At 49.3% G+C, this 12,699-nt stretch overlaps 4 protein-coding genes across 4 annotated transcripts; 3 read left to right on the top strand and 1 right to left on the bottom strand.

The window, feature by feature from the left end:
* The first annotated feature begins 103 nt into the window (after positions 1-103).
* FOBCDRAFT_211467 (cyclin-like protein) lies at positions 104-2,050 on the top strand. Its single transcript, XM_031181792.3, has 2 exons — positions 104-747; positions 860-2,050. The coding sequence occupies exons 1-2, from the start codon at positions 280-282 to the stop codon at positions 1,721-1,723; spliced, it is 1,332 nt and encodes a 443-aa protein (XP_031042560.1). The 5' UTR covers positions 104-279; the 3' UTR covers positions 1,724-2,050.
* Positions 2,051-3,589: 1,539 nt separating this feature from the next.
* On the top strand, positions 3,590-4,267 carry FOBCDRAFT_3811 (uncharacterized protein). Its single transcript, XM_031181791.3, has 3 exons — positions 3,590-3,756; positions 3,817-3,893; positions 3,948-4,267. Exons 1-3 carry the CDS (start codon positions 3,729-3,731, stop codon positions 4,140-4,142), a joined length of 300 nt encoding a protein of 99 aa, XP_031042559.1. The 5' UTR covers positions 3,590-3,728; the 3' UTR covers positions 4,143-4,267.
* A 77-nt stretch (positions 4,268-4,344) lies between these two features.
* Positions 4,345-6,037, bottom strand: FOBCDRAFT_3808 (Inosine/uridine-preferring nucleoside hydrolase domain-containing protein). The gene is made up of 4 exons (XM_031181790.3): positions 5,820-6,037; positions 5,666-5,768; positions 5,438-5,607; positions 4,345-5,378 (listed from the first exon to the last, which is right to left on the bottom strand). Exons 1-4 carry the CDS (start codon positions 5,857-5,859, stop codon positions 4,393-4,395), a joined length of 1,299 nt encoding a protein of 432 aa, XP_031042558.2. The 5' UTR covers positions 5,860-6,037; the 3' UTR covers positions 4,345-4,392.
* A 1,716-nt stretch (positions 6,038-7,753) lies between these two features.
* Positions 7,754-9,278, top strand: FOBCDRAFT_3804 (uncharacterized protein). The gene has a single exon (XM_031181789.3). The coding sequence runs from the start codon at positions 7,903-7,905 to the stop codon at positions 9,103-9,105; it is 1,203 nt and encodes a 400-aa protein (XP_031042557.2). The 5' UTR covers positions 7,754-7,902; the 3' UTR covers positions 9,106-9,278.
* The last annotated feature ends 3,421 nt before the right edge of the window (positions 9,279-12,699 follow it).

The following is a 12,699-nucleotide window of genomic DNA, read 5'->3' as shown; positions in this document are numbered from 1 at the left end:
TACAATCACCCATTGGAGGATCATGTGCCCACCCTCCTGTGATTAGATAACGCTACCCAAATTCGGTTCTAGTTTGTTGCCCCTGCTGTCAAACGCCAACTTCCTTAGATCAGGTTCCTTGCAGTGCCGGCTAACTTGGACTTCGCATCACTTTCAACTTCGCAGCTACGTGCGTTGATCATTGGCACCACCACCTTTCAGACCGACGCAATCCTCTCCTAGGAGCCATTTCCTTATCAGCGCTTCAAGTATCGTTATACCGATTTAAGACCACCGGCCATGGCGAGTATCGATCGCTACAGGCCTCCCAGGGAAGGGTATCAGCCCCCGACCCTACCCGCAAACCCACGACCTGAACGCGATTCGAGATCACGATCTCCCCGGCGTCGCGATGCCGTTCCTCCAGCAGTTCCAACTCCTCCGCAGCACTCAACACGAACATCTCCCCCCCGACCACAAGCCCGACAACCCCAAGAATCACCGGCCCGATCTGGTGCGCAAACTCCAGTAGCTAGTCTCAACCAATGGAACTTTACGTCGGACGAAGTGCGAAGCACCCCTAGCATAGTCGAGGGTCTTTCGCCGGCGGAAGAGAGGATGCGCAGGGCCAAGGGCGTCAACTTCATCTACCAGGCGGGCGTCATGTTGGATCTCCCTCAGATTACGCTGTGGGTAGCTGGGGTATTCTTCCATCGCTTTTTCATGCGCTGCCACATGGTGCAAGAAAAGGGTGGAATTCATCATTACGTGAGTTCTCCCACTTGATCTTACAATTCCAACGTCTCTCTGGAGCAGTGGAAGACTGCTCTTGACTAAGCAGCATGCAATTCTTTTCTATATGCTAACCTCTGCAATCAAGAACATCGCAGCAACAGCCCTCTTTCTAGCCAACAAGACCGAAGAGAACTGCCGCAAGACAAAGGACATCATTATCGCCGTAGCCAAAGTTGCACAAAAGAACGCGAAGCTCATTATTGACGAGCAGAGCAAAGAGTACTGGAGATGGCGAGACAGTATTCTCACATACGAAGAGGTCATGCTAGAACAACTCACATTTGATCTGATGGTCGACAACCCCTACCACCACTTATTCAAGTTACTCGATCAGCTTGGAATAGTTCATAACAAGAATCTACGGCAAGCGGCCTGGGCTTTTTGCAACGATGCTTGCCTCACGTCGATCCCTCTGTTGATAGGACCTCGAGACGTTGCCATCAGCGCCATCTTCTTTGCGAGCATATATGCGAACCAACAAATCGAGGACATCAATGGCGAGCCCTGGTGGAAGCTCCTCAAGGGTGACGAGGTCCTTTGTTCTCAGGCTATCGAGGTGATGCGCCAGTTTTACACGGAGAATCCGCTTAGAAAGCAGAACCCGTCGCTGCCATCACCAGCATTCCATCTCGAGAACACCAGAAAACGTGGTGATACTCTGTTGAGCCAACCAGACACATTGTCGTCAACGACCGGTACCCCCTTTGAAGTTGACCGGGCGAGTCGCAGCCCTGGTGTAAGCTCTAGAGTCAACGGCGCTGCTCAGGATGGTGAAGGGCCATACCCAGAGAGAGATGAGGGTTCTCAGCCTCGGCATGACGAGAACGGAAGACCCCCCAGGTCACCACTCAAGCGAAGAGAGCCTGACGATGGCGAGGAACAGAGCGACAGAGCGGAGAAACGAGCTAAACTCTCAGAAGATGAAGAGGGAGAACTAGTTGAAGATTGATACCAAGGTTGCGGTTCGTATACAACACAACACAACAATACAATATTTGTAGAGTACGGGACAAAGAGGCGTTATAGGTTTCCTTGAGTTCGTGAGTGACACCCGCTCGCGTGAGAAGGTTGATAGGTATTTACGCATGGCAAAGGCTGGATCTGGTCGAGCAGGTAAGCGTTCGGGAGGATGCTCCCAGGATACGGCGTTTGGATGTAGGTAGTAGACGTGCTCTGCTACTGTACTTAGTTTTAGCTCATGATCGAGGATATATTTCGGAGGAAGTTGTTAGATAGCGGCAGACGACGCCAATTCAAGTACAGAATTGAAAAGAAACCATGCATATTTCCTCGTATTTGTGACTAAGAACAGCACTTGTATCTCCTGTATATTTAATGTGTGCTCTCGTAGGTATCCTAGGGATCGAGGACCTCGAGTAGTCGCGGGTGGTGTTGGTAGATTGAATTGGTCCATAACTTCCTTTTTCCCACTTATCAGGAATCTGTCGATTTTCCAGATCCAACATATCATCTGGTTCATTCCCAGTCCATTTCTTCTTCTATTTTATTATTATTATAAAAGTAAATATAAAGTAAAACTCCTTTCGGACATTTTGTACTACACCTTTCGGAGATGCCGACGAGAACTCTTGAGTGGTAGGACCTTGACGAGCTTCTGATATCTGCCAGTTCTCTTCCTTCGAACCCATTGTTTCAAGATTCTCTCAACCTTCCCGCTCACGTAGCTGCCTCAGTCATTCCTCGTCCCCGACCCAAGTGCTCGCTTGCTGCCTGCGCTGCACTGAACTGAACTGAACGCAGCGGAGCCTCAGGCTTCCCCAGAAATTCTGCCAATCAGCTCCACTCACCGCCTTTGGGCTCCTCTATAAAACCTCGTCCCGTCCCGTTCAAGCTTCGCTTTTTCCTTTTCCTTTTCTCCTTAGCTCTCTTTGCCTTTTGGCTTAGATCAAGTGTAGTATCTGTTCTTTTCAGTTTAATCTCTGAAAGATGTCTAAGGACATCAATCGTGATTATTCCTATTTTTGGCTTTCGGGCAGTTTCCTCTGTGCTTGCACATGATTCTGCCCACAGTGTCCCTGGTATTACACTGCCTCCAGGTGACGCGAACACTACATGGGCTCGGTTTTTCATTGCTTGCTCGGGCTTGTCCTGGGTAGTGAAGAAGACATTTTTCTGAATGACGCTGCAATGGATGAGACATCGCTGCGTGGTGTTTCAGGTCCTTGCGCACACTGGGGTGAAGGGCTGTCGGAAGAGATAATGTTAAATCACGATCTCTGGCTATGTTCGTAAGGAGTGCCTCCACTGCTGAACGATGTTCCCGTGCTCCTCAATATCCATCTTGCTTATATGGAAGCAGTACTCAAGTGCTGGAGGCCATCATCTGCAGGTTTGATTTAGGGTAGATTTTCTCGTTTGTGGCGTTCGTGATGCGAGCAAATGTAACAGGCGGTAGTTCAATATTTAGTGTGTTTCCCCCTGCTAAACACACCCGTCGTTGACTTGTGATCTTGCTTGTGCTGCGGTTTCCTACGACTTTTGTCGTTGCTTTCTGCATGGCTTCCCACATACCTAGGATAGAGGTTGGTACTCCCACTGTGAAATCCAAAGTGTGTCTGTTCCTCGGAAGTAAAGTGGTGCTTAAATCGACCAAGTTTGAATGATTGGATAGTAGTAGAGACGCAAAACCCAACATCAAGCATTGAAAACCATAACAAACATCACATATCCGCCACCAATGTCCAGCATCACAACTTTGTCGTGTGCTTTGGTCGTAGAAGCAGTCCCGATTAGGTCTAGTGCCTATGCTCTGGAAGCTCGCCCAAAAAGTCCACCACAGACACCCACATTGACTGTCGAAACAGCTTCAACTGATACCCACTGAACGAGTCCAGTAATTCCCTTCAGCGCACTTCGACCTCTATAACTAGCCAATATCCTTTAATACCACATTCAGGATCCAAGCACGATATCGCTGAGGAGATTCAGACGTCATGGCTACACTCGGTGGATATCTCAACAGTATGACACCCCTCCCGAGCTCTACTACCTACCTCACCAGCTTGCTAATACAGACCACAGAGAAAGTCCTGATTGTTACAGCCGATTCGCGTATTCTTGTCGGAACTCTGGCAGCATGCGACCAAACAACTAATCTGGTGAGTACCCTCCTACTTATCTTGACCATACAAACGCTCACGGCATGTGCCCAGGTCTTGAACAACGCCGTGGAACGAATCATCCGAACGCCCGACGATCTTGAGCCTTCCGCTCAGGTACCTTTGGGTCTATACCTCGTCCGTGGCGACAACGTATGCTCGATTGGTCTCGTAGATGAGGCGCTCGACGACAGCATCAACTGGACAGAAGTCAAGGGTTCAGCAATCGGCGGTATAAAACATGTATAGACTACACACTCGAAACATCGGAAAGCGGTCCATACTGCGACATTTTCTCTCGTGTTATTCTGTTTGGGGTACAGCATCCACGGCTGGAGGTTCGGGAATCTTCTTTCCTGCGGCATCGATAGGATCACAAGGCGTTCGAGTTCAGGGAGTTTAGACAATTCATCTTGGCCTTCGCCACGGTATAGGCTTTCAACAATTGGAGATAATTTATTTGACTATTTAAGCTGACGCAAGATCGACAACCTGGACTCTATCCAAAGATGCGCTGCATGAGCACTTCCTTGAAGATGTCATGTCCGGGAGAGTCGATCACACGGTTGAGACGGTTACCCTTGATAACACTCAGCCAACCATGGTCGTCACCAGGGACCTCATCGAGAGTCAAGATATGGGGATCCTCATTAGGGTTTTCTGAGAGGGCGACTGCGGCTTCGGCAGGCTTCTTTCTGAGTCTACGATCAACGACATGCATTCCATGTGTCCATTGACCGCTGGTCTCTACACGGATGTCCTCCAGTTTCTCGGGTGTCTTCCACTTAGGATCATCTCGAGTCAGCATATACCATACCGTCAGAGGGTCGTGCAACGAAAGACCGGGCTCGTTTTCATCCCCCTCCATATCCTCGATCTTGCTGAAGGATTTAGTGACAAAGTGTGACACCCACCGAGCAAGTGGGCTGCCAGCTTCGACGTGAGCCTGGATGTTCTCCTTGAAGTAATTCTTGCCAATCAAGTGAGGGGTAGTAATATCGAGGGGGCAAAGTGTGAGCTTAAGCTGGCGGGAAAGTTTGGTTGGGTACGCTTTCAAAGTTGAAAGCTCCTGGGGAATAGTCGGCATCGTGGAGCTCGGCTTGGGGGAGGTGAGTGCGTAAACCCGAGCAGCAGCGACAGCATCGGCGTAGCAGTTGAATTCAGCCACGGGAGTACAGTTTCCCTCAACATTTACCGCACCGCCCATGACGACAAGCTCCTTCACACGAAGGAAAGTCTCGGGATCTTCTGCGGCTGCTAAGGCAACATTGGTAAGAGGACCAACTGCAAGGATGGAGACGGTGTCCATGGGGTTCTCTTTGAGGATCCGGAGAATCTCATGGTGAGAAGGCGCCTTGGATGGCGTGAAGAAAGGAGAATAGTCTCCGGCTTCGTTGGCGCCATCACTGAAGATGCCTTTCCAGGTTTCAGCGGGAGACAAATCAGGATGAGCCTCATGAACATTATGCAAGCCATCGATGCCGTCTACAGAAATCCAGGTATTAGTAAAGGGAACGGATTATCAAAGCAGCTACTGAACTTACGGAAGTAATCTGCCATCAGCTCTTCGTCGCAAAGGGGATGGTCAGGGCCAACAGCCACGATAGGCTTGTTTGCCTTCATGGCTCCAAAGCCTTCGGGCTTGCCAGTGGACTTCCTCCACTCAAGTTCTTTCCCAAGCACGTGGAAGAGAGAAACAACGTTTCGGAGACAGCTGAGAAGGTTCTTAGTGTTGGCTCATGGTAGTGAATAGAATTCAAATATATATTTACCTCTGGAGGGGGACATTGCCGTATGTGACGGACACCATAAGAACCTCCAGTTCCTCCGGTTTGGCACTGAGTGCAAGAAGCAGAGCCAGGATATCATCGACGCCTTGAAATATTAGAATTCAGGTGTTCCAGCCTCAAAGCGCATGACATTTACCTGGATCGGTATCGATAATGATCTTCTGCTTGGGAGCCATTCTCGAATTTGGAGGATATGTCCAGAAAAAGAGGAGGTCAAGCTTGTTCAACAAGTTTAAGAAAGTATAAATGCAGAGGAATCTAATCAACCTTGAACTTATTCTCACAATTCCGTAGCCCAGGAATCGAATTCTTTACTTGCAGCTCAAAATTGAAACGTTGCAGGTTGAAAACAGGAGGATCAAAGTTCTTGTTCACACATGTTATGCCGATGAGCGTTTCCCCTCCTTCGGTTTTGGGCAGGTGGGCAGGTGGGGTGTTAGTTGCTGAGATAAGCTTTTCACAAGAGCTATTGGTTGTTCAATTGAGCGAGATATGAATGGGCATTGCTTCTATTGGGCTCCTGTCGCATTTGTACGATAATATATGAACTCGCCGTTCTTACACGGATGTCAGAGTTGGAATACTTGCGAGATCCGAGCCCGACGCAGGGTAGTGCAGTTTGAGTTGCAGATGGCATGAAGTATGTGCAACCTCAAAAATCACTCCGACAGCCAATCAAATAACTCCAACGCAAGAGTTCAAGGCTTCAGGGATAACACAAAGGAAGTTCGATGTACCCTCCAAGCAATTATCAGTGACTCATCTCACGATTAACTTGTCCTCCCAGCCACGTATGCCAGACCAATGAAAATGATCTGCTTTGCTTAATTAATCATATGCTTCCCTTGATCTTTGAAGAGCAGTCTCCCAGAGCATATGATACACACGTGACCAACAATATGTATATTCGAAGCTGGTACAGCGACTTCAACAAGGACCTTCGCAAGTATTTGAATTGTAGTATAATAGGAAAAGGACATGTTGTAATTTCCTGTTTATCATTTAGCAAAGTTCATGCCTCGTGATAAAACCTCTCACTGGAATTGAGGATCGATGCAAGCCTTCAGTGGTAATTTTGAAGGCTTCCAGGTTCGTGATATCTGTCCACTCCCTGAACAAACAGCTGCGATGAGCCAATCCCAGGCCTAACATCCATTGGATGCCTCGAAGACACTGGAACCCCTGGTTTAAGTTGTAATGGGCGGCCCCGCTGTTATATCCATGAATAGTCTTCGTCTCATCAATCTCATCCAGCCCAAGCAGGAAGTTGGTTGGAAGGAGCGAATTTCAAGCTCTGCTGGATCCAATGTATAGACTTCCAGCCCATTCTCCTTTTTAACACCTGGCGACGTCTCCTCTCCGACTGCTTCCTCCCAAGAAACCTCGACGGATAATCACAAACGTTCCAAGAATATAACCAGCTCCCGTTTATTTCGTATAACACGGGCAGTTGCTGACTATCGAAAGCCTCTCCGTAAAAGTACAGTGGCTGCATCAGTTTCGATCCAAATCTCTCCAGCTAAAGTACCTCCTCACCATAATCCGCCCACAGGCTACCTTTTCTCCCCACTCCGAAACCCCAAGCTCCCCACTGCCTTGGCGTCGGGTGCTTTCTGTCCAAACATTGCTCTACCTCCCCTGCAGTCGGAACCAATTCAGTCAATCCCGCGACCCTTCCTCGCCTCAGGTAGCCCAAAACCGACTGGTTGACTTGACTTCAAGCCACCTGGTGTCTTCTCCTTCTGTGTGATTTGCGCCAGACTCATCAATCTTCTTCTGAACCGGCTTCCGTCATTTCTCACCCCTTTCCTCACCTATTCCATCATCAACCTTTCCTTTTCCCTTTTTTTTTTTATCCCCCTAACGCTTCGTCCACGACTATCGACGCTCTCACGGCTCAGCGATTGGCTCATTGCTTAGGACAATCTGGCCTTATAATTGCGACAGCTTAGCTGCCCCTACTTGGCTCGACCTCACAGTCACGCTTCGTCCACAACTTATTTTTGTACACAGCCGTTGCTTCCACCCACCTTGGTTCGTTAGACCAAGAGGCCAATTGTCGTTAACCGATAGACGTGCTCGAGTTCACGCCTGTTTCGCTTAACTTCGGATCGAACCACGATCTTCATCTCGAAGCTCGAAACGAAGCTCGAGGCAACTTCGCTCAGCTTTGCACCTCTTACAAGTACAATACAATACACCATATCACGGCGGACAACATGGGCTACCTCTACACCATTGCAGGCTACGCCCTGCTCTTTTCCGTTGCCTACGCCCTCTACCGATTATCTCAAGGCCAGAAAGCTGGAAATCAACCACGGGCTCAAATCAAGCCGGCCAAGAGCTCGCAGGCGGAGACTCGTAAGGAGGACCGCAAGAAGAAGCAGCGCCAGGAGGCCTTCGCATCAGAGGCACAGGAGGCTTCCAAGAAACCCAAGGCTGAATCAGAGACCAGCGCTTGGACAAGTAGTGCGAAGGACAAAGACGACAATGTCGACAATCGCGAATTTGCCCGACAATTGGCAAAGGCCAAGGAAGGCACCAAGTTTGCTGCCAAATCTGATGCTGGTAAGCAGCGAGAGAAGTCTGTCAAGCAATCTCGCGCCAACAAGGTGGCCAGTGCCGCCGAGGAGAAGGAGTCGGCTCCGTCATCTACCACTGGTGCCGACGCCGATGATGACCAGTCTCCTGTAACCTCACCTGAGGTCGGTCCCGCAGTCGCAGTCGCAGGCGATGTTTCCGACATGCTCGAAACCGCTCCCGCTCGCCCAACAGTTCTTCGTCTGACCGACACGGAGCCCAAAAAGCAGAATAAGAAGACTCCCAAGGCTGAGGCTCCTGTTGAGACCAAGAAGCAGCGCCAGAACCGCAAGAAGGCCGAGGCAGCCAAGGCTGCTCGTGAGGAATCTGAGAAGGAGCGAAAGGTTCTTGAGGAGAAGCAACGCCGCGCCGCTCGCATTGCCGAGGGACGTGCTGCTAAGGACGGCTCCCAGTTCACTGCTGCCCAGAGCAAGTCATCTGCTTGGAAGGAGGGAGCTCCCAAGGCCCCCGAAGCTGCCCAGACGAATGGCTTTCATCAGCCCCTCGACACATATGAGGAAGCCCCCGCTTCTGCAGTCAATGCCCCCAAGAGCACCGACCGCAAGTGGATTGAGTCTCTACCTTCTGAAGAGGAGCAGATCCAGCTCCTTCAGAACGATGATGACTGGAGCACTGTCAAGACCAAGTCTAAGAAGGGTGCTAAGAATGCTACTTCAGCTGGATCTGGCGACGAGGCTGCGGCCCGCCCCGCCGTCCAGCCCAAGCAACCTACCGGGCCTAACAAGGCTTCTCAGCCTTCTCAGTCATTTGGATCTTTCTCGGCATTGACTACTAAGGGCGACGCTGCTGAGGAAGAGGAGGAAGAAGAATGGGATGTTTAAGAAGAGCAGGTCCCAGATGGATACATTGCGTGTTTTTGAGGCATGCCATTACACTTTTCTTGTCACCTGTCTGTAACTTGACTATTTCTTTTTCCATCAACGAATTTCTGCCACAGTTTGGATCAAGAGGCAGTCTGCCGTCCGAACACGTGCCAAGACGTTGGTGGAGTGCGAGAGCACAAGCGTTTGCGGTTGGGAGTTCAGGGTTTATGGTCAAATTTTTGACGAGGCAAGGCTGGCCATTCCAAAGGTAGCCATCGAGAGAAAACGCCGACGGACACAGTTCACATATATGGACAAAAAGCAAGGGTTCATGTTGGCCGTGGAATGAAAGAAAAGTCCGCGGTTAATGACTGCATTGGTGAATAATGCAAGGCCAGTGTTTGGAAGAAAATAGGGAAGTGTATTGATAGTCGATTCGATTGTTTGCGACAGTTTGTCGGCCCAAATAAGAAGCCAAATGAAGCATAATTAGCCACGGCTGAAGTATTTGAAATGGTGTCTATAGATTGGGTCAAAATCACGTGTTCCCTTAAACTCTTCATGATCTCTGGTAGAACTTGATAAGCCTTTGGTGTATCCCTTTTTGGAAGTTGAGGTAAGGGAAATTAGTTTAGCAAGTTTGGGAATGCACTGAGCTGTAGCATTAGATTGAGAGATAAAACATGTGTTGAAACGTGTGTCACAACATGTCTAGTATAGAGTAGTCGTGGCCAGAGGAATGTAGAATGCAAGGCGCTTCTTGAACAAGAAAAGGTCAAGGTAAGGGGATCAAGTCTAGATTTGATAGCTTGTATCAAGTCCAGCTTAGTCAATGGCAGTGAGAATGACATCCCCTTCAACGCAAACATGTCTTTTTCCTGATTTCACGAATGCTATTATTTTGTTCACCGCTTCATGCGGCCCATGATACATTACACATGTTGCGGCGTGCAGCGTGCAGATTGAAGACTGCATAGTGCACTGTCGGATGGTTCTGGGCATGGATGCAAGAACGGGATTGGATAGCCGTAGATGTGCATTGGAATGACCAGGGACTAATGTTTACTGGTATCGACTTAATGGGCACTCCAGACCCGGGCCGTCGCATCTTATGTTAGCAGATAGTATGTACTATGTAGGATCGGTAAGCGAGCATATTTCTTTATGTTATGGTGTTCAGTGTGGTGAGAGAATTAGGTGTGAATCGACTCGTGTCGTGATAGGTCTGGTATGATCGTGTTCGGAGATGCCAAGCCGGGTGGAGAGGGAAAAACGCAAGAATTGGGCCGAAGAACGAGGAAGAGAATGAGGGGGCCGAGCCGGAAGACGGAAGCGGGATGCGGGGGCATGAGGTGCAGTTGCGGGATGAGGAAGTAAGGTATCCATGACGAAAGACAAGAGAATACGCTGGAAGAACCGGCAACTTTGGGGGCATTTTGAGTTATTTACGTGGCAGACACTTACCTTACTTAATATCAGGCGTTTCCTTACATGGCGGGATCGGGCAATGTGAGGAAGGCAGTTAATTACACTTCGTTTAATTATTATCGAACTAGGTAGTTGTTACTGTAACAAAGACGTCGTATAGTTCTGCTGTTAGTTTAGTGCAGTAGGTATTGACATGGATAACCGAGTCTCCAGTGAGAGAGTTGTTGTTATCTGAGAGTGGACCAGTCACAGAGAACTGGCCTCGAGAATGATGTGAATTCGCGGTGAAGAACTAAAGACGTCACGAATTAATTTAGTTAAGCTCTATGAACCTACTACGTATGTTACGTTGCTCGGCGTAAAAGTTAGAGCATGGCGTAGTTTGTTTTTATTGTGCAACGGCGGCTTGGCTGGCGGTTGAGTTTCGTGCATTGCTTCAAGTTATCAGCTAAAACAAACAAATGGGAGATCCCGTCTGAGACCGGATGTTACATTGGGACATTTATAGACTGATTATGATAGACAATGACGGCATCAAAGGTAGCATCGGCAAGAGATTGATTGGGCTTGTGGTAAACAATTCTGCTCAGTCTGCTGGACCTGGTGTCATGATTCGGCCCTCAACTTGATAGACATTCCCCGTCCAAGCCATTGATGCTGATGCCGAGAACAACTCCTCTCTGAATTCCCCAATCATTTCAACAGCCCAACCCCCTGCACTGAAGAAGTCTCAGATGGTCCAGGCCGCTGCACCCGCTCGCTCGATCCATGCTCAGCCATTAGCACCCCACCCAGCTCCGACCAAGCGGGGGATTAACAGTGGAGGACCTCGACTCTTGGTACCTGGATCATTGGTGGACTTGTGCACATGTTGGAGGTCCCTTGTGCCTTTGCCCCTGCACGTTCGGTGGTGATCCATGTGGTATTTGATGAGATGGGTGCGCCTCTTTTTTTGACGCAGAAACAGAAACAACTGGAAATTCAATACGGTAAATGGGTTTACCGCGAAGACTTTGATCAATGCATTGAGCTTATTGTGCATGGCATTGTTCTTCTGATCTTGGTTGAGTTGCATATGTTGTCGTCGTCTTGGCTCGGCTGACTCTGCCAATACAACTGCTCTCCATTTCCCCTGCATCTTTAATTAACAGCCTGCCCCCCATTATCGTCGACTAAAACCTTGACTTTTACCGCAAAGAACTGTAGCGTGCTGCAGCTGTGGCCTTCTGCAGCTAATCCAGGCTACCTACCTACCTCATCTATTCATCTGCATACGACCAACCTGCGCCATTTCCAGCTGTCGTCAACGCTGTATCCGTCCGTATTATCGTACCTCGTTTGTAGTCGGTCTAGGACTTGGTTACTATAGCACCTCTTTAGCCCATCACCGCCGCCACCCAAAAAGAACCCTTGTCTCCTGTCCTCCCACCAACCTACTCATTATCCGATCCCGTACGGACCTGGCCTGACGGGCCGCGACAGCAGCAGTCGTCATAAACCCTGCATTACCCACAAATATATGAGATTGGGAATCTTCCTTCCTAGCTCTGGCTCCCTCAGACCGTATCTCACTCTCTGGTCGTTCATATCTCGTTATCTCGTTATACGGTCGACCCATTCCGTTTTCCATCTCAGCCTCTCTACTAACCCGCACTATAATCTCTGCCCTGCCCGTTGAGTGCCCTGTGCAAACCCCTAGACAAAAACCCAGTGACCACCCCGTTTTATCTACAGTGTCTAGTGCCCGCCGCACCTCTCTGTGAAACGTCGTCTCGCGCCCCCTTTATCACCCACGATACCCTTGGTGGTTTGGTCGATCACTCCCCTAGAGCAGAGAGACAAAGGAAAAGGGATCGAATCCCAGGGCTAGCTGTCACTTGTCTTGGTTGACAGAATTGCATTCTCATTCTCTCACATTCCTGTCCTTTAACTTTAGGACCAAAGGGGTCCTTTCCAAGGGGGGACTCGTTAGCCAAGTTTACGTCTCTCACTCACTAGGATCGGCAGAGCACCAGAGCAATAAGCCCCAAACAGCCAACGTCTCTGGTCGCTCAGGAACGCCTCTTACGAACCTAACCTCCAACGACCGGCCCCTTCGGTTTCAGCTTTACGGCCACCTTCAAGCAAAGACGAAGCGTTTCTACTTTTACATACCTACATTCTTTACCATTTGGCCATTGCGTT

This window comes from Fusarium oxysporum, chromosome I (assembly GCF_013085055.1).
Source record: "Fusarium oxysporum Fo47 chromosome I, complete sequence".
NCBI lineage: Eukaryota > Fungi > Ascomycota > Sordariomycetes > Hypocreales > Nectriaceae > Fusarium > Fusarium oxysporum.
This window is presented reverse-complemented; position numbering and strand designations above follow the sequence as displayed.